At 40.6% G+C, this 16271-nt stretch overlaps 1 protein-coding gene across 2 annotated transcripts; it reads left to right on the top strand.

Annotated features, from left to right (window-relative positions):
• The first annotated feature begins 98 nt into the window (after window positions 1-98).
• Cenpl (centromere protein L) lies at window positions 99-15326 on the top strand. Of its 2 annotated transcripts, XM_028864457.2 has the most exons (6): window positions 99-655; window positions 1631-1718; window positions 2694-2867; window positions 4894-5145; window positions 12036-12578; window positions 14978-15326. In XM_028864457.2, the coding sequence occupies exons 2-6, from the start codon at window positions 1701-1703 to the stop codon at window positions 15047-15049; spliced, it is 1059 nt and encodes a 352-aa protein (XP_028720290.1). In that variant the 5' UTR covers window positions 99-655; window positions 1631-1700; the 3' UTR covers window positions 15050-15326. The 2 variants fall into 2 exon arrangements, with proteins under 2 accessions (XP_028720290.1, XP_028720292.1); XM_028864459.2 differs by lacking the exon at window positions 1631-1718 and having other exon boundaries at window positions 101-655.
• The last annotated feature ends 945 nt before the right edge of the window (window positions 15327-16271 follow it).

Here is a 16271-nt window from a genome sequence, read left to right as displayed (position 1 = left end):
CATGTTTATTGTGGGCGGAAATTTGAGAGAAAGCTTCGCATCGGTTGTAAAACGGAAGAGCGACGCGGCGCAATCGGGAATTTGACGGGACTGACAAAAGCTCTGCCCTCAGTTAAGATGGCGACGTCGGTTGCTCATTTACGTGAAATCGGCGGGCCACAGAAGAGGCTGTCTGCGTCGGCCGCAGAGCGAGTCGGGAAATGATTTTAAACCGGAGGCGTGGAGTGCGCGGAGTTGCGCCTTTGCGAAGGAGGTTTTAGCTCTACTTTTGATCACAGCAGAGCTTCCGAGAAGGGGCTTCGGGGACACCTTGTCTTTCGTGGGCAGACGCTATCTCCGGAGGAGTGAGGGTCGCAGAGCCGGGCCTCTAGGGAAGCGGAACTGTCTCTCCACGGTGAAGTCGCAGTGTTGCCCGCGTCTGAGGGGGCCAAGGTTCCCTCGCTGGCCTTGATGTCTTTTCTCAACTCACCAGGGATTGCTTCGGTTCTCTCTTAACAGTCATTTTGGCCTTTGGCCGCTTTCTTTTTTTTTCCTAAAAAACAAAACAAAAAACCGAAAAAACCAAAAATATCTTCTCGACGTAGTCTTGGAGCCAGACTTGAAGAATGATTCGTGCATCCGGAATGGATGACAGCATCATTACGACATATTTTTGGTAAGATGTTTTGGGTGGGTCCTGGACTGACGATGACTGACTTGAGCTGTGTTGTGAGGTCACTGTCTGTCCAATGCTTTTGTGTGTTTAGATGGACACACACTGGAGTTAACGTTCAGATGAGCGTTGGTATTGGGGCAGCCGGTTGACTGAGTTCTAGTTGTGTGTTTATGAACTGAGTACAAGAGGATTCGGCAAGCAGTGTTGCTCTGTGGATACAAAAAGCTGCTCCAGAAAGGGTAAAACTTGGGAACTATTTCGGACCCTTGCCCTTCTGTCAACTGGCAACGTAGTGGCGTACATAACGGGTCACTTGAGGAGTACTAGGTGTGTCCCAGCACAAGGGAGGCTGAAGCAAAAGAATTGCTGGAGTTCCAGGCCAACCTGAGCTACACAGTCACTCTTTATAAACACCCCCCCCCCAAAAAAAAAAAACCAAAAGGAGGATATTTGTTAAAGGCATGATATTTGTTAAGTGATTACAAACAAACCTGGAAAATAATGAATGCTTAGCAATTATTGTACCAAATAACATACTTCAAAGAAAAATTCTGTAATCTAAACCCAGTAAGGTGCACACTGAGAGAGGCTCTCCGGGAATGTGGCCAAGGCTCACATCATGGAAATACTTTATGCCTATGGGAAAATGAAAACAATGCCTATTTAAATATTGCATCCATATCTATGGTGTTTTTTATTTTGTTTTTTAAACATAGTACATGTGTGTCCACATGTACATGGGTATGTATGGTGGTCAGAGGACATCTTGCAGAAGTCAGTTCTCTCCTACTGTATGAGCTTCAGGAATTGAACTTAGGTTATCTAGCTTAGCTGCAAGTTACTTTACTGGCTGAGCCGTCTGACCAACCCTGGAGTTTGGAGAATCCAGACAAAGCTAAGGTTCCAAAACCGATGGAGGAGGAATTGATGGCACCAGATTACTATTCCCCTAATATAGACAACTGGCTCTTCCAGGTGATTTACCCTCCCTGGAGAATGTTGCCACCACCCTCCTCTGTGGCACACCACTCGTGTGGAGGAGGAAATGGCCATGCCCCCGGAGGTATGTGTGCGGTTGGGTCATCATGCTTTCTAGACCATCGTCATCACAGGAACCACTCTACTCCCAATTGTCGATCAACAAATCCATTGACAATTGCACTGTCTTTACTCCAAATCCTGTCTGGCTCAGTTTTGTCGCTTTTCTGGCTGAGGGAGGGTTGGCAGGAAAGGAAATCCCTTACACAGGCAGGTTTGGAAGGCATCAGTTGAGGCAGTTCGTCAGCAGGTCAAGTTTTGGCTACAGGCTGCTGGTGTGGGGTTGTGTCTGTAGAGATACCCTCCAGTTTTTTGACTAGAAAGTTCACCTCTTTCTGGCTGCTGAGGGTGTTAAGTGGCAAAGCCCACAGGGTTGAGCCGTGCCCCTGTTTGGGAACATGTTTTTCTTTTTCGTTGGTCATCTGGGGCCAGTCGTGCCTGGACATTCAGTTGCTGTTGCTTTGCAGCCTCCTTCAGGAAAGGGGGGCAAGCTGTGAGGTAGCTGCCTTTCCTCTTAGGACTGGCCTTGGCTCTCCTGATAGTCTTCCAACCTCCAAGGACCCTGGGAGAGAGCCATCCACCCACCATGCCACCTGTCATGAATGTTCTGTCTTCTGTGTGCTCACACAAACTCACTTCCTGTATTCCCTAACTTTTTGAAATTGGCAAGCCAGATTAGAGGCAGCTCTTTAGGGTCATCACGAAGCCCCTGTTTTGTCCATCATTCATGATGGTCTTGCAAGTCTGCTTGGCAACATGTATTGTTTGTTGGCAACATCAAAAACATTGACTTATCTAGAGCTCATACTATAAAGTTCTTGTTTTGGCATTTCTCTTCACAGCACTAGAACAGTGACTAAGACAGGAAATAAGACGATGTTGTGGCAAAGGGAGGGAGTAGGAACGAGAGAGAGTGAGAAGTACCTGTAGAGCAGTGTGGATGAGTTAACTTTAGTGCTTAGAATTCTAGAGTTGCTTTTTTTTTTTTTTCTTATTGCAGACCATGGATCCTTATGACTCAGGAGGACCAACTCCTAGACGAGGTCCCTCAAATCTGAAAGATTACTTTGTAGGTGCCACCCCTTTGCAGAAACGACTGGAATCGGTCAGGAGGCAGAGTTCGTTTTTTCCCAGTCCACCTCGAAGGAAAGTTCCCCAATGTTCACAGTTGCAGGTATGACGTGTTTGCCTTTGGGATAGTCAGTGATTGAAAATATATGAGTAAGAATGCATCAATTTACATAACAATTTAACCTCTCAGCTAATAGATAAATGAGGAGTAGTTAAGAAAACAATTTCACACTTTAGCCACACTATCTTTTGTTCCTCTTAATCTCCATTACTCCATTTCACTTCCTCACTATTTTTCTTCTGTGACATTGGCATTTTTGAAGACTATAGACTCATACTTTCCTCTGTTTGACTGGAATGTTCCTTATCTTTGTATTTGTATGATGTTTCTCAATGATTGAAATTTGTATTCTTGTCTAGCATTTTCCATAAGTTCTGTTGTACCTTTGGTTCTTTGGTACCTTCAATGTAGCTTTCTCCTCTTGCCCATGGTGTATGTCTAGTGCTTTTTGGGATAGGAGTCAAGTTTTGTTTCTGATGACGTTTCTTGAAGAAGAATTGCTAGTGCTGGTACTGAAAATAATAGTCTTAGACAGACAGCTTTTCGGGCATGGGGGGTGGGGCTACTGGCGGTTTAGTGCAGAGCCTTGCATGTGTTCAGCTTAGTTCTGCTGCTGAACTACATCCTCAGCCTGAGAGACTTTATCTCTCCTCCCTCCCTTCCTTCCTTCCTTCCTTCCTTCCTCCCTTCCTTCCTCCCTTCCCTCCCTCCCTTCTCCTGCCAGCTGATATTACATACGTACACCTACATGACTTCCTAGTGTGTAGTATTTGCCTGCATGTATGTATATGTACCACATGTGTGCCTGAGGAAGTCAGAAGAGGGCACTGGACTCCCTAGAACTGGAGTGACTTATGATTGTGAACCATCAAGTGGATGCTGAGAACACCCAGGTCCTCTGCCATTTCTCCAACCCCTCCAACGTATTTTATATAAAGATGGAAATGTCTAGTTTAGTGCTTCGTATTTTTATAATTTTCCCATTCATTTCATAAGAAAAAGTATGTAGCTGTTTCAATGAATGCTGTAACAATGGACAAGCATTGTTCTCAAATCACACGCCCCCACACACATACACTTTTGTTCTAAAGACAGCTGGAGCTGTGAGACAATGTCAGAAAATGTGGGCTTTAGAAGTTCCTCAGGAGGAAGTTAGCAGCTTTTAGACTGTCAGTACTTTTAGACCCTTGTGGGGTTTTTGTTTGTTTTTATGTTTTCTGTTTGTTTACTTTTGTTTTTGTTTCTTTGAGACAGAATGTTGCTTTACAAGCCTGTTAGCTTAGAACTCACTGTGTAGACTGGGCCAATCTGGCCCTGAACTTGTGGGTGATCTTTCTGTCTGCCCCAGAAGAGCTGGAGTTACAGTTGTATACCACTGTGCCTGGCTCACATTTGTTTTTTAATTAATTTTTTAAGTGAGCATACAAAATGACTGATTTCCCTGTGGCATGCTCATATCTATATCTGTATCTATATCTATATCTATTATACTTTGTTATTATTCATCTTCTTCCCCATCTGATCCTGTTGTTCCTCCCAAATAGTTTTCCTTTCTGTGTACTATCTTATCTTATTATCTCTACCCATATGAGCTCTTCCTTCCCTCTCATAGTCCCTTTCCTGCTTCCGTGACCACACACACACACACACACACACACACACACACACACACACACACTAAAACACACATGCACACATATATCAAATGTCAGATCGTAGTAAGTGCTATGAAGAAAAATAGAAGGGTTAAGAGATAGTGACAGATTTGGAGTGATACATTTACTTTAGAGTGGCCTCTTAGATAATAACTAAGGACAGATCTGAATGAAATGGAGAACTTTCTTGTATGAACATCCAGGGGAACAGTTTTCCACACAGGAAGGGAGGCAAAGGCAGAGGACCATTTAATGACCTATAAAGTCCTGCAAGCTCCATTTGAGGTTAATCTTAGGAACACAGGATCATGTACCAAATTTTTATTAAATATATAAATTGCTATTATTAAATTTTTATCCATGTTTTTACTTTTTAAAACCTTTATCTTGACTTTTTTTTTGTTTTGTTTTAGGAAGAAATTGATCCTCAGAAGGTTGCATTTCTTCTCCACAAACAATGGACTGTATATAGTTTAACTCCCCTGTATAAATTCTCCTATACTAATCTCAAAGAATATTCTAGACTTCTAAGTGCATTTATTGCTGCTGAAAAGCAAAAAGGACTTGCTGTGGAAGTGGGAGAAGACTTCAACATCAAAGTGATTTTTTCCACTCTACGTGGAGTGAAAGGAACACAGAGGGACCCTGAAGCATTTCTTGTGCAGGTATGGTAGTATGTACGTAGTGTTGGCTTCAGAGAGGCGGGGATAATCGACGTTTTGTTGGTTTGGAATGGAAATTAGAGTATTTTCTAATTGCTTGTCTTTTTTTTTTTGGTGGGGGGTGCGCAGGGCTGGAGAGATGGCTCAATTAAGAACACTGGCTGTTCTTCCAGAGGACCCAGGTTCAATTCCCAGCACCTACATGGCAGCTCACAACTGTCTGTAATTCCACTTCCATAGGATCTAACACACTCACACAGACATATATGCAGGCAAAACACCAATGCACGTGAAATTAAAAAATAATAGTAATAAAATTTTAAAAAAGTTTTTTGATTGTATTTATGTATTTGTTTATTTTATTGTTTATTTAATTCTATGTATATATGTATGTGATTGTGTACCACAGTATGTTTGTGGAATTTAGAGAACTTACTGGAATTGGTTCTCTCTAATATGTAGGATCCAAGGGATCAAACTCAGGTGCCTTAATTTGCTAAGCCATCTTTCTGACCCAAAGCTTGTGATTTTTTATCTTATTTTATATTATAATAATTAGATATGGCTAACTTAATTTGTTTCCTACAGGTGTAGGAAATTTTTTTGTGAGTGGAATATGATGTTGACTTTAGAAAACACACAGAGGTATAAAGGAAGTTTAAGAAACTTGTGCTGGCCAGCCGGGCAGTGGTGCACTGCCTTCAGTTCCAGCACTCGGGAGGCAGAGCCAGGTGGATCTCCGTGAGTTCAAGGCCAGCCTGGTATACAGAGTGAGATCCAGGACAAGCACCAAAACTACACAGAGAAATCCTGTCTCAAAAAGAAAGCAAAAACAAAAACCAAACAAACAAAGAAACTCATGCTGGCAAGATGGCTCAGCAAGTCTAGGCACATGGGTAAGGCTGGTGGTAAAAGGAGCGACCCAATTCCACAAAGGTGTCCTCTGCCCTTACACTCCACTCTGGCACACATGCCCTCAAATCATGCACTCACATACACACAATAATAATTTTTTAAAAAATCACAATTTAACATTTTGGTATACGTCTATTTGTTTATCTGAATCTGCATAGTCTTAAAATTGGGATCTCACTGTCCATACTTGATGTTTTGTCTAATCAGTGTTATAGATAATTACTCATAATTAGGAATTCTACATTTTTATAGATACAGATGAATGTTCTAGTTCTATTCTTTCTTTCCTTTTTTTTTTTTTTCTTTTTTGGTTTTTCGAGACAGGGTTTCTCTGTATAGTCCTGTTTGTCCTGTAGATCAGGCTGTCTTCAAACTCACAGAAATCTGCCTGCCTCTTCCTTTGGAGTGTTGGGATTAAAGGTTGTACCACCCTGCTTCTAATTATTTTCTGTGATAAAACACTGGCTGAAACAACTTGGGAGGAAAGAGTTTATAAATTGTCTTGCAGTTCATGAGGAAAGCTACGGCAGGAACTCAAGCAGAGACCAGAAGGAACACCACTTACTGGCATTCTCCCCATGGCCTTTGCAATTTGCTTTCTTACACAATCCAGGCCCACCTGCCCAGGGTGGCACTGCCCACAGTGAGCTGGGCCCTCCCATATCCATCATCAATCAGGAAAATGCCCCAGAGACTTGTCTACGAGGCCAGGCTGGAGTAGAAATGCCTCGGTTGATGTTCCTTCTTCCCAGATGACTGTAGCTGTGTCAAGGTGACTAAAACTAACCAGCACACTATAGTTCATTGATTTTTTTTTATTTAAGTTTTAGCTCCTAGAAGCAAAATTTTAGTAAAATCGTGTGCATTATATCATTCCATATGGTACATGGTACCATGTGACTCTCAGATATGCAATGCTAATATCTCTTCCTGTTAGTTGTGCATAAAAGCAACAAGCCTGTCTTTTATTAGTCAAGAGATTGCTTTGGTGTTTTGAGACAGGGTCTCATTGTGTAGCCCTGGATGACTGACCTAGAACTTGCAATGTTGACCAGAAGTTCCTTGAACTCACAGAGATGCTCCTGCCTCTACCTCTTGAGCTCGGAATTAAAAGTGTGTGCTGCCCCCCACTCCCACCCTCTCCCACCCCTCCTCCCCCATCCACACACACACAACACATACACCTTTTCTCTCTTTTTCTTGACATAGGGTCTTCTGTGTAGCACTGGCTGGCCTGGAACTCACAGAGATCTGACTGCCTCTGCCTTCCAATTTCTGGGATTAAAAATTTGTGTGACTGTGCCCAGCACAAATGAACTAATCTTTATCTTTGAAGAAGGAAATTAAATTCTCAAGCTGTAGAAAAAAGATTAGACTCATTTGTATAAATGAAAGGTTAGCAAACTAATATGTAGACTGGCTTTCTCTCTCTTTTTCCCAAAAGATAGTCTTGCTTTATAGCCCTGGCTGACCTGCTACTCAGACTTGGGACAATCCTGCCTCAGCCTCCTAAGTACTAGGATTAGAGGTGTATGCTACCATGCCCAACTTATTTCTTGTTTTTGTGAATAATTTTTTTTTCTTAGAACATAGCCCATTTCATTTGCCTCTGTATTGTCTGTGGCCACCTTTGGGCTATAACTGGAGACTTCAAGTAGTTAGTTGTGACAGAAACCATATATCCTGCAAAAGTAAAAATATTTAATATCTGGCCTCCCTCACCTGTTCTTTTATTTTTTGAGATAGGATCTCATGTGGCCTCGGGTAGCCTTGGACTCACAGTGGTTTTAAGCCATGCTGAGGTGGCCTTGATCCTTCTGCCTCCACTTCTCAGATGCTGGAATTATAATGTACATCACTGTGCCTGGCACTATTTGACTTTTTAAGAAAAAGTCCACTTCCTACAGGATAGGGCTGTAGAGGGATGCCCAATTTGGTGGACATGGCTGCTTCACTGTTAGCTCCAGTGATGGTAATACCATATAGCATGAGGATTTTTCCAGTTATTAGGCAAGTTCCAAATGATTCTGAACCCAAATACCTGAAAGACTACCAAGAGAATTAAAAAAGAAAAAAGCTCAAGTGTAATGAAGATGTTACAAGCCAGGGATGACTACCCAAGGCATTGTGCAGCTCAAGGAGTTAGAAGAAAAATACAATTAAACACAATTAAAAAAATTTTAAGCAGAGCATTAGTCTAAGGATTTTCAAATCTCCATTTGTTTTTGCTGAATTTAGCTTACAAGGGACAGCACAAAGTCATCCTCACAAACTTCCAGTGATTACATGAAAAGATCATCTTTTCCATAGTACAAATCAAAGCCTTTCACTAGTGTGATCATTACCACAGACCATAAATTAAAAGCAAAATAGTACAGCTGGGCATGGTGGCGCATGCCTTTAGTCTCAGCATTTGAGAGACAGAGGCAAGCAGTAGGTCTCTGAGTTTGAGGCCAGCTTGGTCTACATAGTGATTTCTAGGACAGCCCGTCTCAAAAACAAAGCAAAGCAAAATAAAACATTAATAATAAATGTGATTGAAAGTGTGAAGAACTTGGAATCCTCATGCATTGCAAAAAATTTTTGCAGCCACTTTGGAAAGCAAAAGGTTTCAAAATCTCATTTCTTGTTAAGCTTACAGGACTCCTATTTCATGAAAGTATGATATATATAGTATATTTGGTCTTGGAAATGTTTAAATCCTTCATAATCTCTTGAATAAGGAGATATGATAAAAGAAACTTTAAGTGATCCTTTATTAAGAAATATGATGGGGTCAGATGGTGGTGGCACACACCTTTAATCCTAGGAGTCCGAAGGCAGGAGTAGTTCTCAGGATCTCTGAGTTCGAGGCCATCCTGGTCTACAGAGTGAGTTCCAGGACAAACAGGGCTACACAGAAAAACCTTATAGTAGGTTTTTTGTTTTTTGTTTTTTTTTTTAATTTTTAGGAGCCCACCGCCCAACTCTCAAATAAATACATGGAAACTTAGTCTTACTTATTAATGCCCAGCCTTAGCTTGGCTTGTTTCTAGCCAGCTTTTCTTAAATTATCCCAACTACCTTTTGCCTCTGGGCTCTTACCTTTCTCTATTCTATATACCTCTCTTTCTTTCTTACTTCATGGCTGGTTGTGTGGCTGGGTGGCTGACCCCTGGCATCCTTCTCTCCTTTTCTTGCTCCTCCCTCATCTCTCTCTCCTCATTTATTCTCTGTGCCTGCCAGCCCTGCCTGTATCTCCCTTGCCTAGCTATTGGACGTTCAGCAAGACCAATCAGGTGTTTTAGGTAGGCACAGTAACATAGCTTTACAGAGTTAAACAAATGCAACATAAAAGAATGCAACACATCTTTGCATCATTAAACAAATGTTCTACATTGAAACCCTGTCTTGAAAAACAAAAACTATGATGGGCAATAATTTAAATGTTGCCCTGGTCAGTACTTTAACAAAAAATATTATGAGTGTTTTGAAGGAATGTTTGCTATGTAATTCACAATGGGAAATTTGAGAGGTTAGTCATGGGAAAGTAATTAAGATTTTAAACTATCTTGAACAGATTGGCACAGTGGGCCAAATTGAAAGAACTTTAAATTTTGGTAGAAGTAAGTTTACTGCCTTAATCTAGGTGGAGAGGAGATTTACATTTTACATATAATGGCAAAGATGAATGTATTGAGCCTTTAAAATTTTTTAAATTAGATTTATTAATTTTATTTTATGTGTGTTTTGCCTGTATGTATGTCTGACCACATGTGTGCTTGGTGCCCTTGGAGGTCAGAAGAGGACATCAGATCACCTGGAACTGGAATTATGGATGGTTGTAAACCATCATGTGGGTGCTGGGAATCGAACACAGTCCTCTGCAAGAGCAACAAGTGCTCTTCACTGCTGAGCCTTCTCTTCAGCCCTGGACATTTTTTATATAAAGCTGTCAACTAAAAACTTGAGGTCTGTAATCTTAGATTATACTGATAGTACAACCTATGTCAAAGATGATGATCTAATCAGAGATTTTTTTTTCTAACCTAGAGCCTTGTATACACTATGTACTTTGCCACTGAGTTTGATTCTTAGGTCTTTGTAATTAAACTTTTCTGAAGTAAATATGTTCACTTTTGGATGGCTCCTATGTATAAGAAGGTCAGAGTGTAAGAGTGTAAGAGAACTTGTGAGTGTATGTCCTAGGAAGAATGGATTGAAGACACTGGAGACCTTGAACTTGACAGTGTATGTGTTATGGACCAGCAGGTGTCTGAGGGGCTTTTCCTATAGAAGAGAGATTAGATTTTATTTGTTTTACATGCCCATAGAGAAGAAGGTAATGCAGTGGATGGGAACTGTATGTAACATATGGAAGAACATTTTAAGTTAATGGAAAGAGTTGCTGTGGGAAATGTTCCTCTCTAATGGCAAATTTTTTTGTTTGTTTGTTTTGTTTTTTCAAGACAGGGTTTCTCTGTGTAGCTTTGGAGCCTTTCCTGGAACTCACTTTGTAGCCCAGGTTGGCCTCGAACTCACAGAGATCCGCCTGCCTCTGGCTCCTGAGTGCTGGGATTAAAGGCGTGTGCCACCACCACCTGGCTAATTTTGTTTTTTTAATGAAGCAAAGTTGGAGTTTATTAAGAATCAGTTTTAATACATATTTGATTACAGATATTAAAAGAGAGAGACGGTATTTAAAAAAAAAAAAGAAGCGGGTTTGGGGATTTAGCTCAGTGGTAAAGCTCTTGCCTAGCAAGCACAAGGCCCTGGGTTCAGTCCTCAGCTCCGGAAAAATAAATAAATACATACATACATACATACATACATACATACATACATACATACATTTAAAAAAAAAGAAGCTGGACATGGTAGCTCACACATGTAACCCAGCACTGGATTGGTTTTGGGCTTTTGTTTTGTGCTCTTTTTTAAAATGTGTTTCTATTAGCATATATAAATTACTTATAATAATGGGTTTCATACATGTATATGATCATTTTGATCATTGTCCCTTGTGTCCCTCCCACTCCTGCTGATTTCCCTCCTCTTCCCAACTGCTTCCCCTTCTACTTTCCTGTCTTGGTTTTTGGTGACCCAATGAGTTTAATTAGGGCTGTTGACAGGAACATGAGTAGGCACATAGGCAACTTGCCAGTGGCTTTTCCACTAAAGAAGATCATTAACTGCCTGTATACCCTCAGGGATGGGTGGGGCTTTGTGAGTTTCTTCCCTCTTTCAAGTCAGAATGCTTATGAACCCACTCATCGGCAGGTAATCACAGCTGCTGAGAAGTCAAGAGTGCAATTGCCAGGTGAAGGCAGAAGACAGCATTCCATATCACTTCCACCTCCTCCTCTGGCTCTACTCTTCCATGCATGCTATTCCCTAAGTGTTCGGAGTGATGTAGATCTATTGAACCTCCACTTACTCTCAGCACTGGCCAGTTGTAAGCCTCTGTGCTAACTGTGGCCCACAGCAAACAGAAACTTCTCGGACCAAAGATGACAACAGTATTTATTCATCTATGAGCACAACATAAATATTTTTAGAAGACAATTTAATGGGGACTTTATGCCCACTTAGCAATAAACCAGCAGTACCTTACCTACTAGAGTCTATGTTTATAGTCCCAGACATGAATTCTTCCTTCCTCCTCCGTCCCTCCTTCCCTCCCTTTCTCCCATCTATCCTTCCTTCCTTCCTTCCTGTCTGTCTGTCTGTCTGTCTATCTATCTATCTATCTATCTATCTATCTATCTATCTATCTAACCTATTATTTGAGACAGTATCCCATAGGCCAGGCTAACCTCAAACTTGCTATGTAGCCAAGGCTGGCCTTGAACTCCTTGTCTTCCTGAGTCAGCCTGGAATTATGAACATGTGCCACCATGCTTGGCCTTATTTTTAATACACTCACTAATTTTGAGAAGATGAAATTTAGAGTAAATGGTCTTTTGAATTTAATGGACTTCTTTTGCTTTCTCTTGTAGATTCTCTCCAATTCCCAGTCATCACGTGAGCACAGAGAAGGTAAAGTGTTGTGGACTGGTTGGTTCTGCTGTGTATTTGGAGAGAGTCTTCTGGAGACTGTTTCCGAAGACTTCACCTGTCTACCTTTATTCCTTGCAAACGGAGCAGAGTCCAATACATCTCTAATTGGAGGCTGGTTTCAGAAAACCTTTGACTGTTGCTTCAGTCCTTTAGCAATCAGTGCATTTAATCTTTCCTGGATGGCTGCCATGTGGACTGCATGCAAAATGGACCATTACATGGCTACTACGGAATTGTTTTGGTCTGTGCCTTGTAGCCCTCAAAGCTTGGATATTTCTTATGCAATTCATCCAGAGGATGCAAAAGCTTTATGGGACAGTGTCCACAAAACACCTGGGGAGGTTACCCAGGAGGAAGTTGACTTATTTATGGACTGCCTTTATTCACACTTCCATAGGCATTTCAAAATTCACTTATCAGCCACAAGATTGGTTCGTGTCTCGACGTCTGTAGCTTCAGCACACACTGATGGAAAACTAAAGGTTAGTTTGAACGCATCTAATTAAATTTTTTCTTGTCATGGTTTCCAAATGTGTGGTGATTATATTTTTACATGGAGAAACACACTTGAATGCATAGTAGTTCAAGGCACTAGAGAGACTTATTTTATGCTTTATAAATGACCCACCAATGTCTCTAGCCACCTAGAGCCGGCCTTAAAGTGGAACAGCACTATGTATGCATTGTAGAGCTGAGTAATATGAACTACCCTCAAGCAACTGAAATTTTCAAAATGGACAAATTTTGAAATAACTATTAAAATAACAGCATTTTTATGTGTGGAATAAAATTATAGCCAGCGACAGAATGTTATTTTTGTCTTCTAGGCTTTTCTATTGCCATTAGAAAGAAATTTACAGAGACATCATTTTTTTTTTTATGTTCTATAAAGAAACAAATAGTTGGATCCTAAGATATATATTTTTTAAATTTATGTATGTGGGTGTTTTTGCCTGCATGTGTGTCTGTACATTTATGCCATGCCCGGTGCCCATTGAGGCCAGAAGAAGAAACCTTTGGATCCACTGAAACCAGAGTTTGGTGTGAGCTGTCATGGGGGTGCTGAGAATTGAATCTGGGTCCTCTGGAAGAGCAGCCAGTGCTCTTAGTCACTAAGCCATCTCCCCAGCCCCCTTAAGGCATATTTAAATACATGTCCCTATATACATCCCTATATATAGTAAATGTTTCTTATTATTTTGTCGTTGTTAAGACTCTTAACAGAGTTTAATTCTACTTTTTCTTTCTACTTTTAAATATTTTCTGTGTGTTTTTCCGTGTGTGTGTGTGTGTGTGTGTGTGTGTGTGTGTGTTAGGAATTCAATAAGTGCCTTGTACAGTTAGGCAAGTCCTCAGCCACTGAGCTACATACACTCTTTCTGTCCTCTTTGTACATAGTTACAGGCATAGAATGGTGCAAGAAGAGTTGAGTTATAGTAATTAGCAATTCTATCTCTATCTTTGTATGATGTTAGTTACTTTGAAATGTTAATCAATTGTAGACTATAGTCACCCAACTGTGCTATAAAAACACTAGAACTAATTCCTCCTATCTGGTTGTATTTTGTTACCCATTATGTAACCCTCTCTCTCTCCTTAGCTGTTGGTGACCACTGTTTCTTCTATGAGATTTGTTTTGAGGAAGGCTTTCATGTAGCTCAGGCTAGCCTTGAATTCATTATGTAGCTGGAGATGATGTTGAATTCTCAATCCTCCTGCCTCCCCTCCAAAGTACTGGGATTATAGGTGTGCACCATTACTCAGCAAGATCAATGTTTTTAGCTTTTACAGATGAATTTGAGCATGCCATACTTGCCTTTCTGTGCCTAGTGGATATTAACTCTAATTTTGAGAACAGCGCTATTTTTAATCTATTTTTTATTTTAAATCAGGGAAATCAAGCCTGCATAAGTCTAAGTGACACACTCAAGATAGACCAGGAAGAAAAGGATGTACATGGCTGGCAAGATGGCTCAGTGGGCAAGGGCACTTGCTGCCAAGTAGGGTGATCTGAATTTGATCCCTGGATCCCACATGTTGGAAGGAGAGAACTGACTCCTGAAAGTTAACCTCTGACTTCCACTTGTGTGCTGTGCCATGCACATACATCCATAAAGACACAAAATCAATAACTTTTTTATAAAAAGAAAAGGTTCAAAAATATTTGAACTTTTATGTCTTATGTTCCATGTGTACTATATAACTCACATTTTCAAACTGGAAGGTCAAAATGAAATAATAGGCCGAAAAGTAATTTTGATGAGAAAAGCTAAGCATTAAAAACAAAAGCAACTTAATATAGTGGCACATGCTTGTAATACTAGTGCTTGGGAGGTAGAGGCAGGTGGATCAGTGGTTCAAGGTCATCCTTGGCAACATAGGGAGTTCAAAGCCAGTGTGGGTACTTCAGACTCTGTCTCAGAAAACTGAAGCAAGGATGGAGAGATGGCTTAATGATTGAAAGCATGTACTGTTCAGGTAGAGAGCCCGAGAGTCTATCTCCTAGTACTCATACTCACAACCACTGGTAACTTCATTCCAGAGGAGCCAGCACCCTCTTCTGGCCTTTTAAAATTGGTTTGAACCAAGCTCAGCTGGCTGAGAACTGCATTGCTCTTGCAGAGGATCTGAGGTGGGTTCCCAGCAGCCACACCAGGCAGTTCACAACTATCTGTAACTCTGGCTCCAAAAGATCAGATGCCTCTGGCCCCTTCTGGCACTTGGACTCATGTGCATATACCTACACACATAACTACATAATTAAAAATAAATAAGTAAAATAAAAACCATGACAAAAATAAACAAAACCCCCAAGATCAAATTGCTTTGTCATCATAATACTATCTTAATTTTAAAATCTTTTCTTTTTTTTCTTTTACAGATTCTGTCTCATAAATATCTTATTGGTGTGTTGGCATATATAACAGAACTGGCAATTTTTCAAATTGAGTGACTTCTCATATGGACTGCACCTATAAACCCTTTCAATTATTTTCTGAGTTGCTCTTCCAAGTGGGGCAGTGGAAGAAATGTAGCACCTGTTTTCTCAAACACCTTTGGAGTTTTCCAGGTGGATCTAGAACACAGCGGTGGTAGTGGGTGAGCCATGTTTATGTGCTCGTGTACCCATCGTATCACTGTGGTCATGTCATGTGTAATGCCATAGAAGATGATGAATTGTTAATATAAAAGTATCTAACTTAGTCAAATAAACATAACTAAAATCTGGTGTTTCTGATTTAGGTTATTTATTCTGATGGCGAGGCTTGCCTCTGAGGTTACTGTTTAAATTCCTCAATTTTTCATTTCCAGATTTCCCCCAGTTTTTAAATTATTATTATTGATTCTATTTCCACTTTTAGATCTTGAACTGTTTTATTAATTTCCTTCCACTGTTTGTGTTTTCATAGATTTCTTTAAGGGATTTATTCATTTCCTCTTTAAGGACCTCTATCATATTCATAAAGACTATTTTAAGATCTTTAAAAAGTCTTGTGTATCAGCTATGTTGCAGTTCTCAGGGCCTACTGTGGTAGGGTTGCTGGGCTTTAGTGGAGACATATTGTCCTGGCTGTTAGTGATTATGTTTTTATGATGATATCTAGGCATCTGGGTTTGGGAAGATTATAATTTGAGATACCTGGTTTTTTTTTTTTTTTTTTTTTTTTTTTTTGTTTTGTTTTGTTTTTCGAGACAGGGTTTCTCTGTGTAGCTTTGTGCCTTTCCTGGAACTCACTTGGTAGACCAGGCTGGCCTTGAACTCACAGAGATCTGCCTGCCTCTGCCTCCCGAGTACTGGGATTAAAGGCGTGCGCCACCACTGCCCGGCGAGATACCTGTTCTTATCTTTGTTGGTGGATGTCTTTCTTGTTCCTTAGTTCTCTTGCCCTCTGGTTCTTAGGAGAGAGTGGTGGCTGTGTATTGCATGGTAGGAAACAACACCTTTTACAATTGCCTCAAATAGTATAAAATATCCTGGGGTAACTCTAACCAAGCAAGTGAAAGACCTGTATGACAAAAACTTCAAGTTTTAAAAAAAGAAACTGAAGAAGATATCAGAAGATGGAAAGATCTTCCATGCTCGTGTATTGATAGGATTAACATAGTAAAAATGGCTATCCTCCCAAAAGCAATCTACAGATTCAATGCAATTTCCATCAAAAATTCAACACAAT

Source organism: Peromyscus leucopus, chromosome 15 (genome assembly GCF_004664715.2).
Source record: "Peromyscus leucopus breed LL Stock chromosome 15, UCI_PerLeu_2.1, whole genome shotgun sequence".
Taxonomy (NCBI): domain Eukaryota; kingdom Metazoa; phylum Chordata; class Mammalia; order Rodentia; family Cricetidae; genus Peromyscus; species Peromyscus leucopus.
The sequence above is the reverse complement of the archived record's forward strand: the minus strand, read 5'-3'. Positions and strand labels throughout refer to the sequence as shown.